The 26108-nt window shown below is 33.5% G+C and overlaps 1 protein-coding gene across 3 annotated transcripts; it reads right to left on the reverse strand.

Annotated features, from left to right (window-relative positions):
* Nucleotides 1-75: 75 nt before the first annotated feature.
* On the reverse strand, nt 76-12564 carry LOC127878091 (uncharacterized). Of its 3 annotated transcripts, XM_052424509.1 has the most exons (8): nt 12337-12564; nt 5648-6094; nt 4549-4773; nt 4202-4414; nt 3575-3863; nt 3287-3418; nt 2354-2485; nt 76-721 (listed from the first exon to the last, which is right to left on the reverse strand). In XM_052424509.1, the coding sequence occupies exons 1-8, from the start codon at nt 12392-12394 to the stop codon at nt 628-630; spliced, it is 1590 nt and encodes a 529-aa protein (XP_052280469.1). In that variant the 5' UTR covers nt 12395-12564; the 3' UTR covers nt 76-627. The 3 variants fall into 3 exon arrangements, with proteins under 3 accessions (XP_052280469.1, XP_052280471.1, XP_052280470.1); XM_052424511.1 differs by lacking the exon at nt 5648-6094; XM_052424510.1 differs by lacking the exon at nt 3287-3418.
* Between the last annotated feature and the right edge of the window lie 13544 nt (nt 12565-26108).

Below are 26108 nucleotides of genomic sequence, written 5' to 3' on the forward strand. Positions count from 1 at the left end.
TTGTATAGTAAACTTTTACCCGTATATCGAGATTTTTTAAGCTGAATTTACTAAAACAAGAATTAAACTAGCGACCCGATTTATGGGCTTTATTTGCACGCAGATTTTCTAAAAAGCACACGTTTTTGTTAACAAAACACATTTATATTTATCATTAATAATGCAAACATGTTTGTCAACAAATGGTATTTTTTTGTTAACTGCCATAAACGATGTCAATATATTATCATAGTTTTGCCAAAGTAGATAAATTGAAGTATTCACTATTTCACTTGATCGTGCGCCAAGGAAAGTTTAAATTAAATGTCTTCTTTGCGAAGCATTCTAATATGATTATCAACATTGGCCTACAGTTCTAAATTCTTCGGTAACTATGCTGCTATCAACTGAGTAGATGACATTTAAGTTCTGCTCTCCAAACACATGCATGATAAATCTGTCAATTAAAACGTGAATAGTTACTTTTTCTGTGTTTTTGTTATATATGCTAATCAATAAACAAAAGCACGTTGTTAATTTATCACATTCATTTACGTTACGACGTTATGTGTTTTGTCAGCTGAAAGCGTTTAGTATTTCAATTTAGTTGATTGTTTTCTTTTGAAACTTGAAACAATCTACGACGAATTATCTTCCCCCGGCAGTATGAAGAGTTGTGTATGACTCAACCACTCTTGTTTCCGAGTTCAACGTCTCATACCAACCGACATCCTGAATTTCGCTGAAAACAGAAACATTCGAACACTTTCAAAACCTGATTTATTGTGTTATTGAATAGACGTGCATATTTACGTAAGTGCTTGCATTTTCTAGATATCTGTGCATTGTAAAGTATATGCAGCTACATATAAAAATGTATTCATACCAACTTGTTTCTGTTGGTGTTGAACTGTGGCTGGAAGTTGTGCCCTTATGAAGGGAATACTAACCATTATCGATTAAGGCCATTTCCGATAATTGAATGGAACAGTCAAAGCACTATCATCTTTAGAGTTACCCCTTCAATATTTTAAACAAATAACTTAAGAACGGCTTGATCTGCTTAACCCATTTATGCCCAGTGGACTCTCCCATCCTTCTTAATTGGATCAATTTATTTCCAAAATTAGGGGTGTCAAGTATATTTATTTCTATATTTAGAATATTTCATAAAGAAATTCATTTAAGCAAACAGCGCAGACCCAGATGAGACGCCGCATTATGCGGCGTCTCATCTGGGTCTACGCTGTTTGCAATGTCCTTTTTTCAGGACGCTAGGCATAAATGGGTTAATTTCTGTACGTATGGTAATTCTATCCAAGCTTCATTTGACCTTTAGAAGGACTTGTTCAAAGATGTTCGTATTTGTAAACAAAATGTAATGAAATGAATTTACTCACAAAACTGAAATATTTATAGTAGTTTTGAAGAACAGTTTTAACACGGAAAAAATATAATAAGATGCGCCTGCCCTGGGTATCTAACACGGGGCCTCTGGTAGCCAAAGCTAATCCATTACCACTTCACTATGAAGGCTACAGAAATTATATTGTAGTTTAAAATCTATGTCGTGAATGCACGTTTTCATTGTCGGTGAAAAGCGTTTAATACGCTTTATTATTTTATGATTTAAATTCATGATCAGAAAAAAAGCGAACATACTTTTTAAAAATTATCTCATTTTGCTCGTTTGAATGTATTACATGATTTGTTTGTATCTATGCATTTTTGTAATTTTGATTTTACCAAATGTAAACAAGTACCTCTAAATTAGTTCAGCCTTATTTCTTGTTCTGCGATTAGCCTACGTGTACTCAAGTGATTGTAGTCAAACTTAATCCATGGGAAGTTTGTGTACTCAAGTGATTGTAGTCAAACTTAATCCATGGGAAGTTTGTGTACTCAAGTGATTGTAGTCAAACTTAATCCATGAGAAGTTTATTAGACTGACTTCGGGATTGATGGTAGTTTCTGAGAAATAGACGTGCCAGTTACACTTTTCATAAGTTTAAGTACTATATGCTCTATTTCAATTGGTCAGTGTATACTTTTCATATGGAAATGCACAGTATATTTGAGAGGCGATTCTATGTTTGTTACTCCCCGTTGGCACAAATAACATATCATAAAATATTTCATCAATGCGCATGAATCCATACCTGTCTATTTTAAATCTAGTGTCACTGATGTCATAGCATTATAGGACCGTCCTTGAGGAATACTCTTATACAATTGCAATAATTGTTAATCCTTAAACTAAGTTTATATTAATAGCCGGAAGTACATACACAGGTGCATACTGGCGAAGATTCATGTGATGGGACATAAATGTCAATTATTAAGTGTTACTGAGATGTCGTTAAGAAGAACTAGCCTGATCGTCATCGGTATTATCTCTTGGAGGCCTCCAACGGATTGAGTATGCAACGAAGAGTAGCTGGGCTCTTCATTCCGCGGAGTTGAAATAGTACAATACGTGCTGTCTTGTGCTGCATTTGATTGTTTACTGAAACATAATGGTTAGTCATATACCTGAATTACCACTTCACTATGAAGGCTACAGAAATTATATTGTAGTTTAAAATCTATGTCGTGAATGCACGTTTTCATTGTCGGTGAAAAGCGTTTAATACGCTTTATTATTTTATGATTTAAATTCATGATCAGAAAAAAAGCGAACATACTTTTTAAAAATTATCTCATTTTGCTCGTTTGAATGTATTACATGATTTATTTGTATCTATGCATTTTTGTAATTTTGATTTTACCAAATGTAAACAAGTACCTCTAAATTAGTTCAGCCTTATTTCTTGTTCTGCGATTAGCCAACGTGTACTCAAGTGATTGTAGTCAAACTTAATCCATGGGAAGTTTATTAGACTGACTTCGGGATTGATGGTTGTTTCTGAGAAATGGACGTACCAGTTACACTTTTCATAGTTTGAGTACTATATGCTCTATTTCAATTGGTCAGTGTATACTTTTCATATGGAAATGCACAGTATATTTGAGAGGCGATTCTATGTTTGTTACTCCCCGTTTGCACAAATAACATATCATAAAATATTTCATCAATGCGCATGAATCCATACCTGTTTATTTTAAATCTAGTGTCACTGATGTCATAGCATTATAGGCCCGTCCTTGAGGAATACTCTTATACAATTGCAGTAATTGTTAATCCTTAAACTAAGTGTATATTAATAGCCGGAAGTACATACACAGGTGCATACTGGCGAAGATTCATGTAATCGGACATAAATGTCAATTATTAAGTGTTACTGAGATGTCGTTAAGAAGAACTAGCCTGATCGTCATCGGTATTATCTCTTGGTGGCCTCCATTGGATGGATTATGCAACGAAGAGTAGCTGGACTCTTCATTCCGCGGAGTTGAAATAGTACAATACGTGCTGTCTTGTGCTGCATTTGATTGTTTACTGAAACATATTGGTTAGTCATATACCTGAATAGTATCGATACGACACAAATATGCTATACATATACGCATTCAGGTATTTAGTTTAGCTGTACATATTACAAAACGGAATAATTCACAAAACATTGCAAGAAAGTAAACCTTAATGTATTCTCACCGATTCTTTGTCTTCTTTATCCTTCGTTGACACACCAATATTACAACAATAATCGATATTATCACCAACAATGAAATAAGAGATGGCACGATAATATTAAGATAAATGTTAGATTTAGCAGTTTCCTCATAGGTCGTGTCTACCATAGTACTTTGTGTTGTCGGGCCTAAATGTGAAACGGAGGGTGCAGACATGGTATGTGTATTCATAAAGGCTGTTTCGATGATCTTCTTGGAGGTTGTAACATCAGTTATGTAGGAAAAGTCGATCGTAGTTGTCATCGTCTCTTCTGAAAAATGTTTTTTTTTTTACAAGATATATACTGTTGCCAATATTTGCTATTGTTCACATAATTTGACATAATCAATAGTAATTTTATGTACTAAATAAAATAATTAGTATACATTTATTATTTTAGTAAACGATTTTAATGCGCTGGTGGCGTTTTATTATTTGTATTTTTCGTTTTGGTATTTATCTGATTTATTTACATCTGAAACTATAAAATGATTTTGATTCAACAATTTTTAAATAGTTAAACAATTACTAGTTCGTGCTAAAAGAGCTAGGCCATTATCATGTATTATTTAATATGGTTCTTAATAAAACTATCTATACTTGTCTTACCTATCACAAAAATGTCAACCTCACAAATTATCATTTGTGGAGCTGGATGTGTCTGAACAATACGCATATACCGGACAACTACTGGTGGATTAAATGTCAAAGAAAGTCCAGTCGAACTCGAAGCTTCATTCTGAGGTGTGTTGTTGTCAACGTCTATGCGGCTTTTATTGCTTAAAAACATTACCAGATACTGACTTTCGGCTCTCTGAACATCTGAAAATAGAGGAATGGTCGTCTTGGTCACCACTTTATTAAATATATAAACGACATGCTGTTGGACGTAAGCATAATGTTAAGTAATTCAACAACCTTCCAATCAACATTCCATAAAGTTCCATTTTTTAAACCTCTGTTTAGTCGACCAGCTATGTTAACGTATGCTATCAGGTAGTGTTGACCGAGATCTGCCTCCAACCACGGTGTCATTCCTCTAGCTGCGCTACACTTGGAGCATAGGTCTCCAGCGGAGGTGATATCCTTGTCATCAAAGGCATGCGCTGCAGAGCAAGCTTCGTTGGCATCCTCTATCATTGACGGTGACGACAGTGTTACCTTTCCAATAATCCTACGTCCTTAAAAAGAAATATGATAATGATTAAATGTTTTAAGGGTATCTCTCTATATGTAATATTTAAATATGTGAACATAAACATGAAAGTGACGAACATTCGTACTTAATGTGAATGTAAGTATATATTTTAAAGGGGCTTTTCACGTTTTGGTAAATTGACAAAATAAAAAATAATGTTTCCGATTCGCATATTTTCGTTGTAATTATGATATTTTTGACGTAACTGTAATACTTAACATTTACCATGCTCTTAAATATCTAGTATGTAGTACATATCTAGTATCTAGTATGCATATGGTGAAGATTTAAAAACATGAAAATTATAAAGCGTTGCAACGCAAACCGATTGAATAATTTTAAGAGTTCTGTTTTTGTCGTTATATTTTGTTATACTACAAGGATTGCTTAAATAAACTATATAATTCATCACTGATCGTATTAACACGGATAGCCGATTGGTCAAAGCGATAGACTTTTATTCCAGGGGTCAGTGGTTAGGGCCCAGTTGAGGATTACTTTTTTCTATCTTTTATTTTATTTATTTTTTTCCTCGAGCTTTTTAATCCAATGTTTACATTTATCAAAGTAAAGCATATAATGACACACTTCAATATATTCCAAAATCTGTGAAAAGGCCCCTTTAAGTCACTCAGTCACTTCTTACCTGTGTATCAGAAATGTGACATATTTCTATAATGAACTTAAGTTTAAAAATTTCAAAACAATTCCGCTTGAGTAGGCTTATCAACTTGGGACTTTTTCTGGCACACATTCATGAAAGAAAATTTATATCAGTTTATTAAACTTAAATTGGTATTAAATAAAATAAACATTCATTTCCGAATTTATTTTATAAATGTTTATTAAAACAATACCTTTAACATGAAATGCCTTTATTTCACAAATAGTCATGTGTGCATCGCCATCGAATCCATACACACGAACAAACTGAATATTGCGAGGACGGTAAAACTCAAACTTGATATCGGTTGTATTCGGCGAGCTGTAGGAAACCTCAATCATTGGGCTGGTAGCCGATTCGCCAGCAAAGAGGACGATGTTTTTAAACTGATTAATCACAGATATATTTGTACTTTTCGTCGGCCCAAATAGTTTAATTGTGTGCAGCAAATACGGTTTTCCGAAATCAAGTTCAATCCAGGCGGGTCTTAACAATGTCACGCAACAATTACATATATTCGGATCGCCAACTTGACCATCTATGACTCGTGTCACCCCTGGGTCATTCGTTACAATTGGAGAGGCTCTTTCTTTACTTTTTGTGGTAATTTCAGAACGCAAAACCATGGTTAGATCATCACCTATGCAGAAAACATGAGACTTTAAAAGTTCGTATTTGAATAAATTGTTTTACAGAAAATGAATAGATATTTAATATAGGGTTACTTCAAACTATCATGCAACTTGGTTACCATATTTTAAGGTTTTACAATTTTTGATCACTTTCCAACGATGTCAATTATATAAACAGCAAACACAACTGAGTCTTTCTAACCTAAACGACTGACCAGTAAGCGGACCAGAGCCGAAAGCTGAATTTGATTACTTTTATGAAGTTTTTTGTTTTGTTTTGTTTTTTAAACCTATTTATTAAAGCTCGATTGCATAACAAGCCTAAGGATTATATGAAACGCTCTTGAGTCCGTTTCCTTGGTGTCTATGGGGGAGATCTAAAGAACGCTCCCACAGTGGGGATCGAACCCGTGACCTCCCGATCGCTAGGCAGACACCATAGTGGACGCCACGGCGACCTTAAAGACTTTATGAAGGTTGAAGTCACGAAAAAGGCAAGAAGGCTCGAAATTGTGTGTGCTATTTCATACATTATACCGATAGGTATTCAAAATGGTCGATACATTAAATGATTTCGAACGCAGTATAAACAAACACTCCAATATCATATATTATATTCATGATAATTATACAATTATATATATATTTTGTAGTTGAGTATCATTAGTGACAGTGTTAAAATTTATTTGCGTTGTGGAAACTATGACGAGGTAACTTTTAGAGAATCCTGCAGATTTTAAGTCTTCTATGGTTGATATATGCAAGGGAAAAAAGAAATGTCACTTACAAGTAATTATCAGTGTTAGAACTTTTATAACATGTTTTATACGATTATTAGCGTCGCATTGAGGGCGGCGACAAGTATGTAATGCATTTTTTTTCGCTTATGGGAGGAGAAGTTATTTTACGGATCAATGTATATATTTTTGTTTTAAGAATATCTTGCATAGTGGTGATTTTTTTGCGTAAATTAGTGTAAATAAGTACTGCATTTGTGCCTATTACATTTATTACAACATGTATTGCCAATAATGCAAAGCTAATTGTTTTAATTAATCACTGATCCACAACTGATCACAGGGGAAAGATCACAGGGACTGGGCAAATACGCGAAACTTTCTGGTTTTGTATAAAAACAAATGATGTTTTGTATAAAAACAAAACATAATCAAAATATTTTAATTTTGTGTTTTTTTCTAATTTACTTATTTAGTGGGGAATCAATGTAGTACGATATTCGACGACCTATCGCGCAAGCAAGTTTATTGGAAGGCGTAGTGGTACGAAAATGTACAATGTATTAGTTTATTAATATACATATAATAACGATTTCTATACACAACTTCACCAAATAGCAGTTAATAAGTGAATGTCAGCCGGAATAGCTCAGTTGGGAGAGCGTTCGACTGAAGTTGTTTACACAACAGTCATCAAAAGGCCCCCGGTTCAATCCCGTGTTCCGGCACGAACGGAACAGTTCGGCGGCTGACATTTTTTTCAGTCAGGTTAATAAATATAATAAAGCTTTATTTTATGTAGACATTTTAAAATCCATTTTACTATAATTGGAGATTTTTATTAAAATTAATGGATGCAACGTGGTGACAACGTTAATTAAAATGTCTTACATCACTTAAATATCTTATAAAAAATACACGTGTTTTTATATTAACAAATAAATGCAAACAACACATCTATTTTCCATGTATTTTTATGGTTGTCTATCATAGGCCTATCCCTACCACAAATAGAGCGCGAAGCGCGACACGTATTATTGATTGTAACAATGAGTTGCGATAAAGGAAGCAGCCCCTTATCAAGGAGGAGCTTTGTCCCAGCAACCCGTTTCCCTAGAGTCAAGCAATCCTCGGAGTTTTTTTTAGGAACCACATATAGAGCGCGAAGCTCGATACGTATTACTATCCAGGTGGTATGGGCCCTTTAGCATTATTCGACCATTACGTCCATAGTTATTATCCTTAGAATTTGAGAAATTTTGAGATCCTTGTTCGAAGTCCAAAATTTTCATCCAATTGTTCCCAAACTTTCACAGTTTTTTTATCAATGAGGACCCAACCCAAACTCTATATGAGCAATATCGGACCATATGTCCAGAATTATGTCTCTTTGAATTTAAAAATAAAAGTGAAAAACTGCTTGCTTAGGTGATTATGTCAACATTTTTCATCAGATTCTTTCCAAACTTACAGTGTCTTCATAACAATGAGCATTTTTACCTCATTTAAAATGAGAAACATCGGGACAATAAGTTCAGAATTTTGTTCTATTAAATTTGACAAAATAAACAATTTCCACTTGTTTAAAAGATTTCACAACATTCGTCTGATTCTTTCCAAACTTGTTAAGTGTTTTTATATCAGTATTACTCGAACCCTATTGAAAATGATGAATATCGGAGCAATAAATCTATCTTGATCTCTTACTGAATTTCAAAGTATTGTGAAATGCAGCTTCTTCATACAATTTACAGTTTTCATTCATTTTTTTTCAAACTTTTACAGTGTTTTCATATCAATGAGTACTCAACCCCTATCGTAAATGAGCAACGTAACAATAAGTTCAGATTCATCTCCCCTTGAAGTTGAGAAAAATATGAAATTACGCTTACAAGATGAAGCAGATTTTTTAAAACCTACACAGTTCTGTTCCATTAATGAAAACTGCCCCACGGCTACCAGTAAAAAAATGAAACCAATGTAAATAAAATGAACTATGAAATATTTGGAAGTTACAACACAAAATCATAGATAATGGTTATTGGGGGTTATAACACAACATCATAAATAATGGTTATTTGGGGGTTATAACACAAAATCATAGATAATGGTTATACCAGTATCTTTTTCTATTTTGTTTAAAATAATCGGCCAATATATTAATATTTGCAGTAGAAAAAAAAAATCGTTCCATGTAACTTCATTGAGTGCCTTTTACACTGAAATTCCCGACGCAGTTTGATGCTTTGCATCAATTCTTATCTTGCATATGTAACGCTAGTCAATTGTAATAAGTGAAGCTTGTTTTGTGTCGTATCAAAATCGAGGATCTCGTGTGAAACGAAAAAGCGCACGCAACAAGACTGATACAAGCTAGTGAATTACGTAATATTCCTTATATTAAAGATCACAAATTTCAAATATACATTCTCTTATTTTATTTGCAATAAGAGAACACTAATGACAATAAGTACACTTCGTATTTTGATTTCGTATGAATAAACTTGACGTCACTAGTTCACGTCATTGGCAACGCACATCATTCCGAACTTAAGTAAACAAAAAGCATGGTATTTGAACTTGTGAGGATTTAACTTTCATTGTACACTTTTAAATTGCTGTCAGTTTCTGTCATGAAAAGTCTCATGTGTGTATGTTGATGATTTTGCAGATGTATTAGTATTTAATGATATTTTTTGTGGTGATCATGTTGCACTAGCAAAACGAAATGAACAGCCTAAATCTCATGCTTTTGAGGTTAATTTCGTTAAATTGATTTTATCCATTTGTTACATTTAAAGTGACTTAGAATTTGCGCCAACTATCTAAAGATAATTGTTCTTTAACGAAACTTTATGATGACGTCATTAAAATAGTCCAGCTAGTAGGGTAATATGGAATCGAAAAGAAAGTGAGTAGCACAGTATATAAATATTACATGGCTGACAGGGTGACAGTAAATTTGTCAACTTGAGGAAATACTGTAAACCGAGGCGAAGCCAATGTTGACAGTATTTTCCGAAAGTTGACAAATTTAATGTCACCCTGTCAGACATGTAATATTTATTTTATTATACCGAATAAACTATTCAAACATTAACAATTTATATGAACCATGAACAATTTTAATATTCAATAATTGAATTTAATTTCAGCAATGAACAACCATTAATATGTTGAGTGATTCAGATTTACGGGCAGAGCAAAATGAACTACGCTTTATTCGGCAGCGACCTAGTAATCAATTTATCCCAGCAATTTTCTTAGTCGTCAATTATTTCTTTAAAAATATATTACAGGACCAGCTTTCCGTATTTTATTTTCATCACTTGATTACGCAATTCATGACGTACTTGTGTGACGTCATTTCGGTGACGAAACATTTTGGGACAACAATATGGACGTGGTGGTTTTTTTAACAGTAAAATATTTGTTTAAAGCATCGAACGAATCCAAAACGTATTTCGGATTGTGTGTTTGTCATGCATAACACCTTAAGAACAGACACTGGAAGTGAATATCGTTGTAACTTTATTGTTATTAGCATTGGATTAAAGTTGCCTTTGAGGTAAGCGTGTCGTTTATACTAAATTGATTTTCTTTTTGACTCCTGTCAAAGCTTAAATAATGGCATTAATCTATTATACAGCACAGTTTCAGCTGCAATCGAGATGTTAATTATCCAAATACAACGGACACGCAAAACTGCGTACTGCGCATGCGCGAATGGGACAGTATAATTTTCGAACATTCCGCACGTGATTGCTAAGGCAGCGGGATACAGTATTTTTTTGTCAGTAAATTTTTTCTCGCTGGTGGCACGTGCTTGCTATGACAGCGGGATACAGTATATTTTGGACAGTAAATTTATTCCCGCTGGGTCTGACAGTATTTCTATGTCACGATGGCCTATGGGAGTTTAGCATTGTAAATAAAAGTGAGGTATAATAATATGAAATGTCTGTCGACTAGAATTTAACCATTGATAAAGTAATTATGTAATGATTATTCTAAACAAATATATAAAATATAGAAATGAATACCATTCTCTGCAAGAGACTGTCTTATTTCTCAAATTGCATTAAGTCATTATAACATACATTTTACTATATTTTAAATAAAGTATCGTTAAGAATAACTGTTGGTCGGTTTATTATATTTTTACGTTCAAGCGTTCGATGAGTTAGATATCATAATTGGCAATTTGGATGTGTCAAACCTCTTCTCTTTGAAGAGTAGCCTTAATGTTAATGCCGCCCACGAAGAGAACAATAAGAAAGTTGTTCACTATGCAGCTAATTCCGAATGCAAATTTGGCGAGTTCAAAATGTTGTGCCTTCCTCCCTATTAACCGGAACCATTTCGTATCATACCGTAAAAATTGTGCACCTCCCCTAACACTTTTGGGCGAAATTGGATGCCTTATGTCTAATTTGTAAATTGTTATGTGTAAACTAATGTCTGAAATCCCATGTTGGTAAGAAACAAAAACTATGAAAATGTTGCAAATAGGTGTAAAGGGCTATGCTTATTTGGTTCGGATATTTGAATGAAACCCAACAACATGTGGTTTATTCCACGACTTACATTTTGCAGAATTGCGCCAGGCCACTGATATCTTGGGAATGACCTGACAATTATTCTTAAGCAAGGCAGCCGACACAATACTGTGGACTGTAAGAAGCAACACAGAATTCGTGCATATCTAATTATGTATGATCACTTGCCATTATTTACGCTTATGAACAGGACTTTGTTTTGCATGAATTCGAGTTTAAGTACACTTATCATCTATCAGGTGATGCCGTAATTTGACCTACTTTTACCTACAATCGAAAATGTATTTTCCCCATATTAAGTACATTGCAACGACAAGCATGATGTCAAAATCACATGGACGCAATTTTGTGTGCAAATGCTGTCTTACTACCATTTGAAAATATGTTGATAGATCGGCAACTTTTTAAAAACAACGAAAGATAATCAGCAGCATTTTAACAGTTTATCGATATCAAGTGGTAAATTATTTTACCGTCTTTTGAGATATCCAAATTAGTTAGCACAATCGGAAACCATACGACATAGAGTTCCGAAACATTCATCATCCTTCCGGTTTCAGAAGTTTGAAGATGTTTGTAGGAGCTTTCCGATATAATACCGAATGAACACATGTCATAACGAACAGATTTCTAAACGTACTGATTCTGATTAATTCGATTTCGTATTCGTTATTGGGAGTCAAGTAGAACGACGTTATTGGGAGTCAAGTAAAACGACATACAGTATAAGACTCTACGAAAACATGCCTAACAAGACTCATGGCCATTATACCCCCAGTTAATTTCAAAAGATTTCCAAAGACACATTGTGTCTGAAACAGTATATTGTATTTGGCGACAGGTTTAATGAGGCGATTTTGTAATGTTTTATTTTAACAAAAACCAACAAAGGCATTTGAAAACCTATAATTCAGTCTAAATTATATTTAAAAAGAAAACAAAACCATTTCTCACCTTCTATTGATAATGTGTAGCCCACTAAAATGCAAAGTATTCCAATTATTTTGTACATTTCAACGTTCCATCAATTACAGTTTACGCTAGATCCTTGTTATTTTAACGCAAAATATTTTTCAATATATATATATAAAGATTCTTAAACCACCATAATAGCGTAGACGTAAACCAATATAAACATTTTGTGTTCGCTTAGACCGTTATCGTTTGGATTTTGTTTTTGAAGGCCTCGTTATCTTAAGCATTTATGTGAGTGCTCAAAGATTTATCATGGTATTAGTTTGTTGCCGTGATCGAATACCTTTGTAAAAGATTATCAGTTGGTTTGACGGAAGTAAGATTATCAATTTAATACATGAATTAAACAAATAAACATTTTGAGCAGAATGTGCGATTATATGGGGGCCGTTTCATCAATAATTACGATTTTTATAAGATCGTAAATTATGTATCGAGATTAATGTAGTCGTTAACAATTTTACATAAGCTCCGCTTTATTAAGAAGATACAAAACTGACTCATCACTCAAACGTTTTGCTAAAACCAAGTTATGTGTTGTCAAATGCTCAATCGTGATACATCGGCTATTCCGGACTCCTCCGCAAGATATGCCTCGTGTATAATGGTCGCTATCTTGGCTTATATTACTACTTAATACCCAAACGAAAATCAGTCTATTGCTATAAGGTTGTATGCGACGCAAGTTGAACTAGCGCCAAACTTTCTACCGAAACTTTAAAAAAGCGCTGTCTTCGTGCATCTGTGTTGCATTTTGACCAAATTGTTTACTTTTCCAACATTATCGACGATGCTGCGTAGCAGCTCGTTTAAGTTATCATACCATGAACAAATTTTTCACAATGGCGACTTATGTAAAAGACCGAGCCAGTCCGTTTGAGATATCTCGAATTTTCTAATCGGCATACCTCGCTGATTATTATTGATAAAGGTATAGGAAGCTCAGCTATAAATAGGACAACATATTCTGGGAAAAAGATTTAATGATAGTTTGAACACGTTAATTTTAAATCAGTTATATTCAATCCATTATATGTTTATATATCAATGAAACAACTATGCATTTTCTGTATTGTATTTGACATTTGTCGTTATTCAGTAAATAAATTGCGAATTAAAACGTGTATAATTAACTTTCAAACGCGATCATGAGTGTAAAGAAAACGAATTATTTCGAACCTGCCATTTGTAAACGTTGTAGCGAAAATGGTATATAAACAGCATTATAGCTCTCATGCGTGCTTTCTCATTTTGCATATTAAATAAACTTTTCAAACATAAATTTCAGAGCCACATCAGTGCACATACTATGGTTGATAATTCATTCGTTTGTTGGATATTGTTTACTGTTTTAAACACATATTAGGTCATATCGCGGAGATTTAGTTAACCTTACCGTGTGTTCATGGGCGAACTCACGTATTCAAGTGCTCTTACGACTATGTGCTCATACCTTCTTTCGGGAATCATCATGACATTATTGCCGTACTTAACGAACAAACATGCCTAAGCTTATTGCATTAGAGAAAAAAAAACAATAATCAAAAGAGAAAAATTATATTTTCATGCACATGGGCATGTGAAATCACGTCCGTACACATAGCATCATTAACTTAGGAAAGAAAACAACGAAATAAAAAGTTTGGTATGATATACATGTGAAATTAAAGAGCATGGTGTAATTAAAGAGCATGTCAAGTTTTGAATTTATATGCTGAAACGTAATGTTATAAACCACAAACGTTTTACTGTAACAGAACGTTTTTTTCTAAGATAAGTGGTACAGAAAAAACACGTCGAATATATTTTTAAAGATATTTCGTGTTATATTTGATCAAGAATGTAACCCGCCTCCCAGTTTCGCTGAATGGATCAAGTTCCCCACGGGTACTACTTCCCCGTACCCCCAATTTTTGTTCGTACCCTACATTTTTCGTACCCAATTTTTTTCGTACCCAATTTTTTTTTCGTACCCAAATTTTTGCTCGTACCCAACAAAAATTTCATACCAAATTTTGTTTTCCTACCCAATTTTTGTTCCGTAACCAAATCTTTTTTCGTACCCAATTTGTTTTGACATAATTTTTGTACCAAAAATTTTCGTACCCATTTTTTTCCTACCCAAAATGTTCGTACCCACAAACACCATTGTGGTGATGTAGATAAACTTAAATATATGTTTTATATCAATCCTCTTCAAAAACATCGTCACACCAGTACTGTCAGTAATCACGTTATTGCCCACTTTTGAAAATTAATTTACGTTGTTTACAAAATCAACCAAACCGAAAGTGAAACTGGATTCATTACGTTTCGCGATCTAAACATCAAATATTTGTTCAGTTTGAGGAAGCGAATCGATCACAGAAGACGTAATATTTATTCAATTCAGACTATAATTAACGATTGGTGTACTGGCTACAAATACATATGATGACATATCATGTATAAATGATTAATTAAAATTGTCTGGGTTGATTATTAATATAATTCATTTATACATGTAAGTATACTTAAGAGTACCCGGGGTACATGTAAGTAATACCCGATCCGACAATGACCAATCGAGCAATAATGGAAGGTGCAACATCTCCCACGGCCCCTAGCATCGCCTTAAGCAGTATTCAATTCTCAACAGGAAAGTGCTGGAGTTATTGATCCCAAGGGACCAGAAAAAACCCACATGATTAATGTTCGAAATAAAATCATTTGATTAATGACAATTCTATTATTTGAGCCAGGTCAAAGGAAAAGCGCAGTCCAACCAGTATCCAATTAAACTATTTGTTATTGTCAGAAAACCGCTTTTAAGCAAACAGCTTCCAAGCGACCGCAGGCTGATCTGGATCCAAACTGACCACTTAATGTCTCTTTTACTGTGACACGGTTCATTTAACTTTAAAATGATATAAGGTACTAACATAGAGACAAGAAAGAGTACAAAACAGTACAGAGTTTGTAATCAATGTTGAATTTCAGGACAGCTTGGTGATCTGCAGATCCCCTATGATATGTTGATATCGGGTATCATAGTCATTCAATAAGTCGCAAAAATGCTCGAATACAATTTATAAAGCAAAATGTGACTTAAATTGATAACTAAAAATACCAGTATGCCAGATTTGCCGTGTCAAGCTGTCAAGATAAAAAAAATCCTTCATTCACATCGAATATATCATTCGAATTCCATCTATTGTTGTCATAAGCGGACATTTAGTGAATAAATAACTCAAATATCATAAATGACAGTTTCTAAATAGCAAAACAAGCCGATTATTGCTGTAAAAAAGTTTTGACACGAGTGTCAACGTTCTTTCATGGGCGCGGCAATTGTTGTATGTTGAGGCACGAACGACAACTCTGCTAGGAGAATGTTATTAATGATAATCAGCGAGGTATGCCGATTAGAAAAATCGAGCTATTTCAATCGGACTGGTTCGGTCTTTTACATAGTTCGCCATTGTGAAGAATTGGTTCATGGTATGATAACTTAGACGAGCTGCTTCGCTGAAGCAGCATCGTCAAAAATGTATGAATCGGGATAGTATTATTTAGTGTAAACCTTTTTATTTTAACTCAATTGCGTTTTAAGTACGTACTTCTTATTTGAAGCGCAAGGAAGAGTCCGTTTCCTTGATTGAACCCGGTCGCTAGGTGGACACCATGTCCACTACTCCACTGCGACCTTTGAATATTTAAGTATTTCAGCATGATATAATATTATGTTGCTACAAACATGTGGAACACAATTCATATGTAGTATAAAATAAGGCCGTATGCATACAATTTTAATGGTGCATCCCTCTTCATACATGAATGATAACTACCTGTCTGTCCTTGATTATAAGTTGCAAATTCGCTTTTTACAGGTATACTCGATTATAAAAGACTGATGATCATCAACTTAACAACACATCTCCCCAGTGCTACCTTGTGTGGCTGATTCTAATGAGAAACTTCAGTGTAACAATGCCTATGGAGTGTGACAATCTAGCTGACCAAGCAAATATTATCATTTAATATAATAAAAAAACTTCCAGTGTAATATACATATTATATTTATTATGGCATTGTCAAACACAGAACAAATACAAAAATGTTGATTTTCCCAATAATGACTGTCACAATGTGATACTGTTTTAAGCTTCTCAGTCGTCTGTGTCTTATAATAATAATCTTAAATAATGTAATAAAAACATGCATATTTGTATTACTCGTTTTACAAGTATATATATTTCAATATTTTTTATCGATGGTCAATCAATGTTAGGTTAACTTATAGATCTATTCTTTGATTTGAGTTTTCTCTATTGAGGTCAAATAAATATCACATGAGCTATTAAAATTTCTATCACAGCAGTATCCCTTGCTTTTGTGAAAGTACTTTAGAAATCAGGGAGAATTATTTTACTGAGTCAGCCTTAATCAGTGATTTTACATGTGTTGAATTCTATGGAAGATGCATCAATGATCAAGATAATAATGATAAATGTTTAAATTAATAAAGAATCAATAACACTCATAAACTGTGACATTATCACAGTATTGTGTGAAAGGATTTGAAGAAGTTGTGTGTTTTGAACAATTATTTATGTGAATTTGAATTAAGATATCAAATTTTTAATAGACATCTGACATTTTGTTGATTGTCTGACAAAAGAGTTAATTTCATATTTAGAAGGTATTTTGTGTATTAAATGTGCAATAAATGCATAAAATACAAAAATGCCAATACAGTTATATTTAATGGGCATCACATGCCCTTTTTCTTGTAATTAAATGCTTTAGTGAAAATGAAATCATCATTTAATAACGTTTTTAACAATTAATAATACCCTTTTACATAAATTTTCTTTTGAAATATGACGCTTAAATGACATTTGAAACACTAATATAAGATATAATTTGTGCTCATATGCTGTTTCATTACACGCTATGATATCATGTGTATGAATCATGTGTTCTGCTTAGAAAACAATGTATCTGCCACTTCTATTTTGTTGTATGAAAATTACTCGCACAGGTCATTTGAAAGATCAAGAGATTAATAACAGTGTGCTATACCCTGTCCCTTGTGACTTGATGTTAATTATTCCCCACTTCTACATGTATATGGTCAAGTGCAAATTTGCAGATTTGACAAATAAGTCTTAACCGTGATCCCAGAGGCAGAGTTTCCTATAATTTATATTTAATTTAATTCATGATCTATATTGTCCTTTGGAAAATCTTAGTTGGTCACAGTATTCAACTGATTGTTTTCAATTTGTAGTTATTATATTTCCATTATTTATCAGGCAACATCTATCCTCAAAAGTTTAACATAATTGCTTTGTGAATGAGTGCATCATAACATAAAATGAAAAAAAAAATAGTATAAAATGGCAGTAAAAAATCACTTATGTGCCTTAAATCTGAGATGATATGGTGATGTATTGGAAGTTCTCATAAATAATGTGACCCATAGTTGTATAATTGTATAGTCACAAGCATAAGTGTTGTCATAATACAATTTAAAGCGTCATAATACAATTTAAAGCCCATAATTTACTAAAACAATGTGAAATTTGATGTTAACTTTTTTCAAGATTTGTTAGTGTGGAAAAGCTAACAGGCAAAAAAGTTACATGTACTGTAATTAAGTTAATTAAGTGACAGGTAGTTTTACTGATTTGGTTGGATGCATATGCATATATATCATGTTTTGTGCAGAGGACAGTAGCAAAAAATTGAGTTGCACATTGTTTAAGTAAATAAGTAATGTAGTTAGAAGGACAGAATCATCAATTATCATATTTTCGATTATAAAAAAGATTGCTGTCATATTGGAGATTGTGTTCATCTAGCTTTAAGAAGGGCCCTGTTTGATCCCCACTCGCACTATGTGAGGTTTCTAAAAATCTTTAAATAATATGATTAAGTTAAGATAGGGCCAAGAAAGCCTTGTTAATTTGGGGGGTTAATAATTCTGGAGCCAAATCTACCAAGGTTGAAGGCCGAGGCCAAATAAACCCAAGGTCGCATGAGTCTGCTATAATCTCAACAGGGATTGTTTCTACCCAGGAAACAGGCTTGAGTGTCTTAGTAAGCTTTAGACTGTCAGTGCAATCTCTCTCAAATAAATTTGTTAAATAAATAACTATTTGTAAAAATAAACATTCTTCACAAATACAATTATTTAATTTACCTGTTAGTTGCAATAATCCAACTCCCAGCTATTGTCCCTCCTGAGCTGTACGTATGTACCAATGCAAGCTCAGAGCATTCGGGAATAACTAATTTACCTGTGGACAGGTATCATTTCAGTCTTGATGGTAAGCGAGCTATGTCCAAACCACCATTACTATGAAACACTAGTATTTTGAATATTGCAATTTCCACAGAAATGATGCTGATGATAATTCTACACAATGATGAATTATAAGATATTTCTAAATTCCAAGTCCACTAACAATTCAACTACCAGTTCAATTGCTTCGAAAACAGTTGAAAATAACACTATTACACTATAGAACCGTGCCACATGTACAAAATTTCTCACTTTTTCGCAATATAAATCGTGTTCCACTGTTGTTTTTTTCGAGCGTCCTCATGATTGAATCATTTTCCATGACATTTAAAAATTAGAGATTCGATGCCCACAGCCGCCCATATTGAAAGTAGTTTAAAAGAAGGCAGATATTGATACATGGAATAAATTGTCTGCTAATCCAGAGTGGTCAAACGCTATGTAAACAAAAGGGAACTACTCTAAGGGTTAGGGGTTAAATTCTACTTATTTGTTGTTTGCAAATCTTTTTCAATACAATTCATATTAATCATTGTTAAAATCAAAGGTTTCTTCGCCCAATTTACATAGCTGCGTGACATTAGATCGTCGGCAAGTGGGTACCATTTTTTCCCGACCAAACCCAGCAAACGCTCTATTCATCTCTTATGTTTTCGGAACAATACTCTCTCTTAAAGCCTTGCCAATGGTATTTTTCGTTTCCAGTCATCGACGATGATAAAAACGACCTCCATTACGTTTATTTACGGGTGCCCTTTCCCTGTCGTATATTTATGTATGAAATGTATGTAATTTTAATTTACGATTTGCTTGAAACGCGATTTCATTGAAACATCGTAATTTATGTTAATCGTTATTTACAACTAGTCGTAAATCGTTGATAAAACGGCTGCATTATCTAAATAACTTCTCAATATGGAGTCGCGGTAAACTATATATCAACTTGATATTATTCAATACTTGTGAAGTTAGTATATATCATTGATTTTACATTGTAACACCTACACTCGATCAGGTGATAGAAACAGTTATTAATTCAGCAAACCGACTTAAGTTAAAATGCCTTGTACTATTGTTAACAATTTTATATAGATTTTATGCACGATCATAAATTTATAGTGGTTTTGTCGGTAGATAACTCTTGTATTTGTTTTAATACTGTCCGGTCATTTCAATGATCGATGAAGTGATTTAAAGTCGCTGTCAGACAACAAATGTATGGCGCCATATTGTTGCAAATAACTCCAGTAACATTTCATACCCAATACGACTGATACATGTGGTATGCTGACTAACAGTTACTACCTTACATTAATGAGGAATGTGCCTTTCGTAATGCTATACATGCTGATTTTTTGTCGAAGCTCACTGTATATATATATTCCATTATCCACTGTATATATATATATATATATATATATATATATATATATATATATATATATATATATATATATATACAGTGGATAATGGAATATATATATACAGTGAGCTTCGACAAAAAATCATATATATATCATATATATATACTGTTTGAAAATTTATTTATCACCGAATACATAAGATTTGGAATACCCACATTTTCATAAGTACACACAACTACAATTTATTTTATGTTCCAACATAATTTCGTTGAAATAACAATTGTTTATAACGTTCTTTGTTCGTATCTCCACATTAGTGTGTAAGTTTTTCTAACATCAAGCACATTCTGTAATTATTTTACTGTCGGAATATTTCGTTTTAGTGCATAATGATTAATCGCCTATTTACAAATGAAATATACGAAACATTAAAATACTTTTCAAATGATGCAAGAAGAAAGTAGAATGCAGCATTGCAATCCATTAAAGTGATCAATTGATGTGTTTACCTGTGTATACCTGTTCATAACAAAAATAACTTTTATTGGATTACATATACTTCGTCGTTTTTATATGTTTGACAATGTCAGCCAACACAAATTGTGCAAATAAATAATCCAATAACAAAACGAGGACCAATGACGAAGCGTCTCCTGGCTTCATAAGTGATAAACAACCCGACAAATGCAGCCGCACTTCCAATCAATCACCCACGCAACTATCAAGTGTTCTGGAAGTGCCATCTACACCGGTGTATGAACAGTTCGCCCGTACTTTCCACCGCATTTACAATACGTTGCTCATCACCATTAACAATGTATCGTACAGGGTTATTGGGTTGCATCTCCTCTTTCACTGTGCACTTCCGGTCCGCCCGCAACCAAACCTCCTTCATATGCCAATGACAGTAATTTTCTGACATAAACTAGAATGTATTGAATTTAAATTGGTGAAACTTTATCAATTGAAAATGATGAAAACAAACTTTCCTGATACGTAACTCTTGTTGAAGCATGAATGGGCATTATGAAAACGAACTTCTCTTAACTCGAATCCAAATTTAATGATATTTAAACACGTCGACAGTTTGATAGTGAATAACGTCATTATTTGAAGGTTAAACTGTCTGATCTCAAGGCAAGTTTTGAACCGACCTTGACAGATAGCCACTCTAAAAACAAAATTACTTGACTTGAAATCAAATAGCATGTCACTCTTTTACGAACTTTTAGGTCTTAAATCACGCTAAATGCGGGATAATTTATTGTTCTTTAACTTTTTAGAAAAAGCATTATTTGAAAGCCGAAAAATGAAAATTGTGATGATAAACCTTTAAAGTGTTTGTGAAAATAAGCTTTCAAAACAAAATGCCCGCAGTGCAGTAAAAATCGACAAAGCGAATCGTATCGGCAGTTATGATCGATGCTCTTTCCACCTCTTGTAGCAAAATTGACTAGTTTCAAGACAAAATACAAATTAAACAGCAAATGTTCGACATTCATTATGCTCTTAACAAACGCATCCGTGATCAGATTCCATGGACGATCCAGGAGAGACGAAAACGTCTTATTCCATATCTCTTAAAGACAAACTTCACATCGATGAGTCAACATTTACAGTGGATAAACTGCCTCCAAGCCCTGCACCCGAACTGCCGCCACAACGCTCCGAGACCCAGCATCAACATGCAACTAAGCAAACAAATTACAGAGCGCTGGCCTACCTCAAGTCGCGAGCTAGAATCAGCAATGGAAGCCGCTTAAATTTCTTGTTTGGAACGTTCAACGTTTAAGCTCACAACTATGTGACCCTGATAGTTCATGCTTAACATAAAGCTTAACGTAAAAGCGATAATTTTGTTGGTGACTATAAACACAAATTCAGCTAACGTCAAAATGAACATAATGCATGTAGTTTTTTTATGTAAACTACTTAAAAACAAATATGTCTGTAATAATGAGGAGTATGTGTTACACTGTTTCATCCCACCAGAAGACTCTTTAGTTAATAGGTATTACAATTCGCATTTATTTAAATTTGACTTATAAAACTTTATTACTGAACGCATATAGTATTATAATACGCTTGGTGATGTAGTTCTCATGGGCGATTTATACTCGCGCATTGGCGAAAAAAGTGACATAGAAAATACTCAGTTGAACCCTTTTGTAAACATGTCCGTCGATGAAGTTAAATATATTGATCTACCACGTCGCACATCACATGGTGTCATTACAAACCGGTTTAGGGATAGATTGTTTACTGCATGCAAAGACTGCAGTGTATGTGTTCTTAACTGTCGCCTAGAGCAAGGATTATTCACTTCCTATAGTTAATACAGAAATAATGTTTGAGCGAGTTTTGTTAACTATATTTTATCTAACTATCAGTTTTATGAAACAATTTTTACATGAATATTTGCGAATTTAATGATAATTGTGCAATTTAATTTTCATTAAAAATACTAAATAAAAATGCGTCATTAAACAATACACATCATCGTATCAATTGGATCACAGCGAGTAGATATCAAGATACCTTATTTAATTTATTACAAAACGAATCATACAATTTTGACCGACTTACACAGTCGTTGGTTAACGGTTCATTGGATTTGGATTCGTGTATTTATGACCTGTCCTGAATCATTTATCGGATATCATTTCGTGTCCATGGCAAACGACGCTGTAGTACGAGTTAATATAAATCTGATAATTTCGGATTAGGCCGCATTGGTTTAACACTGATTATAAAAAAAGCAAAATACCTTTTATGGATCGAAATATATAGATTATTTTATACCCAGCAAAATGATACAAGCGTTTACATTTTTAAATGTTAATGAATGTTTCAATCATTTTAAGCAAATGTTTGCAACACCAAACGAAAATTGTTATGGAAAGTGCATTTACTCAGATTCAGCATAAATGTTGACTTGCTCGACGATCGATGAAATAATTTTAACGATAAATTCGTTGTCCCGAAATAAAAGCGCTGATATGGACGGAAACGTTGCGGAATTTGTTATTGTTTATACAGAATTCATTGCCCTCACCTAGTTAAAATATTCAATTATTATTTGATAACAGCGTATAATCTGAGTCTTGGACCAAAGTCTCAATTGTCTTATTGTTCAAAAAGGGTGATAAATTTAATCCGGCAAATTATAGAGGTATAACTCCAATTAATATTTTTGCTTAAATATTGTCCTAAACGCTGCGCAACCGTCTTAATAATTTGAGCGAGAATGACACGATTTTAATGATTGTCAATTTGGTTTTAGATATTATGTTTGACTGTATATTTGTTCTACATAGAAGTATTTAGTAGGTTTTAGCGAATAATTTTAACCTTTTATGTGCCTTTGTTTACTATGAAGAAGCATTTGATACTGCCATTGATGATGCCGTATGGATTAAACTTGTGATCTTGGGTATCAGCTGAATATGCTTTATATACATAAATCCATAATTTTATATGTTAATGTTCAATCTTGTGTTCAAGTTTAATGTCGTACTCAAAATGAGTTCACGTATCATTAGGGATAAAGCAAGGTGATATATTGTTACCTCTTTTTTTATTCTGTTTATGAACGATATTAGTGACTATTTGAGATCTTCAAACCCATGTATAAATGATGATGATAAATTATCTTTTTTTAATGTTAATGTTTGCCGATGACATTGCAATTTCTTCAATTGATCCCCATAGTCTACAACAACATTTAAATTGTATGAACAAGAAACCGTCGGAGACGGGTGATGCTCCCCAAAGTTTTTTTTGTCACAATATTGCACTATATATTCAGATAAAAGGAAATGTCTTAAGGGGCATAACTTTGGACAAAATAATACGATGGTTTAGCAACTGTAAAATTTCAAAGGGCCATACCACTCTAAATAAATCATCTAACCAGAATCCACAAATAACATGCGCATCTCCTCAATGTAGTTAAGCTTCCCATAAAGCTTCATTGAATTCCAGTCAGTAGTTGGGGAGGAACAACCCGGACAAGAATTGCACTATTAGTACAGTTTACAGAAAATATCAAAGTGCCATAACTCTGTGAAAAATCATCCGACCATAACCGGCTGATAATATGCACATCTCCTGTTGGTAGTGAAGCTTCCCAGAAAGTTTCATTGAATTCCCGTAATAAGTTGCTGAGAAATAGCTCGGACAAGAATTGCACTATATGCCCAATGGAAAATTTCAAAGGGCCATAACTCATTGAAAAATCATCCGACGAAAACCGGCTGATTATATGCACATCTCCTCTTGGTAGTGAAGCTTTCCATAAAGTTTCATTGAATTCCGGTCATTAGTTGCTGAGAAATAGCCCGGACAAGAATTGCACTATATGTACAGTTAATGGAAAATTTCAAAGGGCCATAACTCTGTGAAAAATCATCCGACCAGAACCGGCTGATAAAATGCACATCTCCTCTTGGTAGTGAAGCTTCCCATAAAGTTTCATTGAATTCTGGTCAGTAGTTGCTGAGAAATAGCCCGGACAAGTATTGTGCACGGACGGACGGACGGACAGACGAAACGGCGACTTAATACTCCCCCCAAAAAAAATTTGGGGGAGCATAATAAATATTCTAAGAGGTGGGTTATCAAGATAAATGTCTGGAAAACTTAGGAATGTATTTTTCAAATGTATAAATATAGAAATATTCATAAATGGAAACTCAACGGCGACACTATTGAGATATTAGATGTGTTTAAGTACTTCGATGTTTAACTTTTCTATAACGGTTCACTCAAACGTGCAGTTGAAGCACTGAATGAGCAGGCTTTCAAAGTATATAATCACTTATTTCATTATTTTGGGGAATCAATTTAGATATTTAAACGAAAATGTTTTTGTTTTGTTTTTGCATTTCAAATTTTGAAATCATATTCTTGGGATTCGTCAACAAACATCTAATGCTGCTAAAATAGATGAACTTTGTCACTTCTCGTTTTCTGTCATTTGTAAAGAATGGGCCCTTAAAGCCGCCCGAGTTGATGTTGGTATATTTTCCAATTTTTGTTATGCTTCGCAAAAAGTGATTATGAGTCAAATTGTGTTTGTAGATGTCAGATGTGCAAACAATTTGGTCAACATCAGCCAGGAAATGCCCATATTCAGTACAAAGATAGGGCTTTTCAATTTCTGCGAATGCACATAAATAATCTAATTTTAAACACGCGCGGGTCACATGCAAAACCACGTGACCATTGAATCATTGTTTACAACGCCATTTGCATGAATGATGAATTATCATGCCATTACTCGTTAACAATGGGACAAGCAAACAGACAGGGCATAGCAGCGTAATGTTTTTTGCAGCGTGATTTTTTGTCAATAACTATGCATATTATTCGACAAATTTTAATCTACTTTCTGCTAGCTTGATAACAACTCCTTATGTTTTCAATCCACAAATCGGCCTTATTGAATTCGCTCTGATCTAAGAAATCGTTTTTATGCAATCAGCTTGCATTATTACTTTTTTACGAACATGATATTCAATACACAATGATCCTCGTTTATACATTTCAACAAAAACGTATTTTAAAATAACTTTGCTAGGGCCATCCGTAGACATTATTCGTTTGTAAATCGCTTGTGTTATTTAGTAGTTCTTCTTTGTTTTGAAATGCGCGGAAGTGGAAATCACGTGAAATTGGCGCTCACGTGACCCAAAGCGTGCATACGTCACAGGTTAATAATAGTCTTCAGAATTCCGTTTTGTACATGATTAGGTTTCGTATTTTTTATGCTTTTGGCATATATTGGCACAATTTTTGCGAAAATCAGTATGGAAGAGTTAAGCTTTTGAATGTATTTGACGAATACTAATCAATCCTGGTCAGTTGAGATTAACCTTATTGCTGTGAGAAATATCATATCGGCTGATGAATCCTGTTAAGAGGGTATGCACGATTTTGTCAAATATTTATGAATTTATATAACATGTGTAAACAACTTAATATAAATATGTTTCAATATAAATTATAATGAAAGTTAAGAAGAACATGTGTCGAAAAATGCGAAATAAGCCGGATATTTAATTCTGAAATAGAAAATGTATGTACAGTCGAATTTG

Source organism: Dreissena polymorpha, chromosome 4 (assembly GCF_020536995.1).
Source record: "Dreissena polymorpha isolate Duluth1 chromosome 4, UMN_Dpol_1.0, whole genome shotgun sequence".
Lineage (NCBI taxonomy): Eukaryota > Metazoa > Mollusca > Bivalvia > Myida > Dreissenidae > Dreissena > Dreissena polymorpha.

Coding starts and splice junctions, on each gene's coding strand:
- LOC127878091 (XM_052424509.1), bottom strand. CDS start 12,394: ATGTACAAAATAATTGGAATACTTTGCATTTTAGTGGGCTACACATTA. Junction 2,486..3,286: donor ATAATACCGATGACGATCAG/GCTAGTTCTTCT, acceptor ATTATGTTTCAG/TAAACAATCAAATGCAGCAC. Junction 722..2,353: donor ATAATACCGATGACGATCAG/GCTAGTTCTTCT, acceptor TTCTGTTTTCAG/CGAAATTCAGGATGTCGGTT.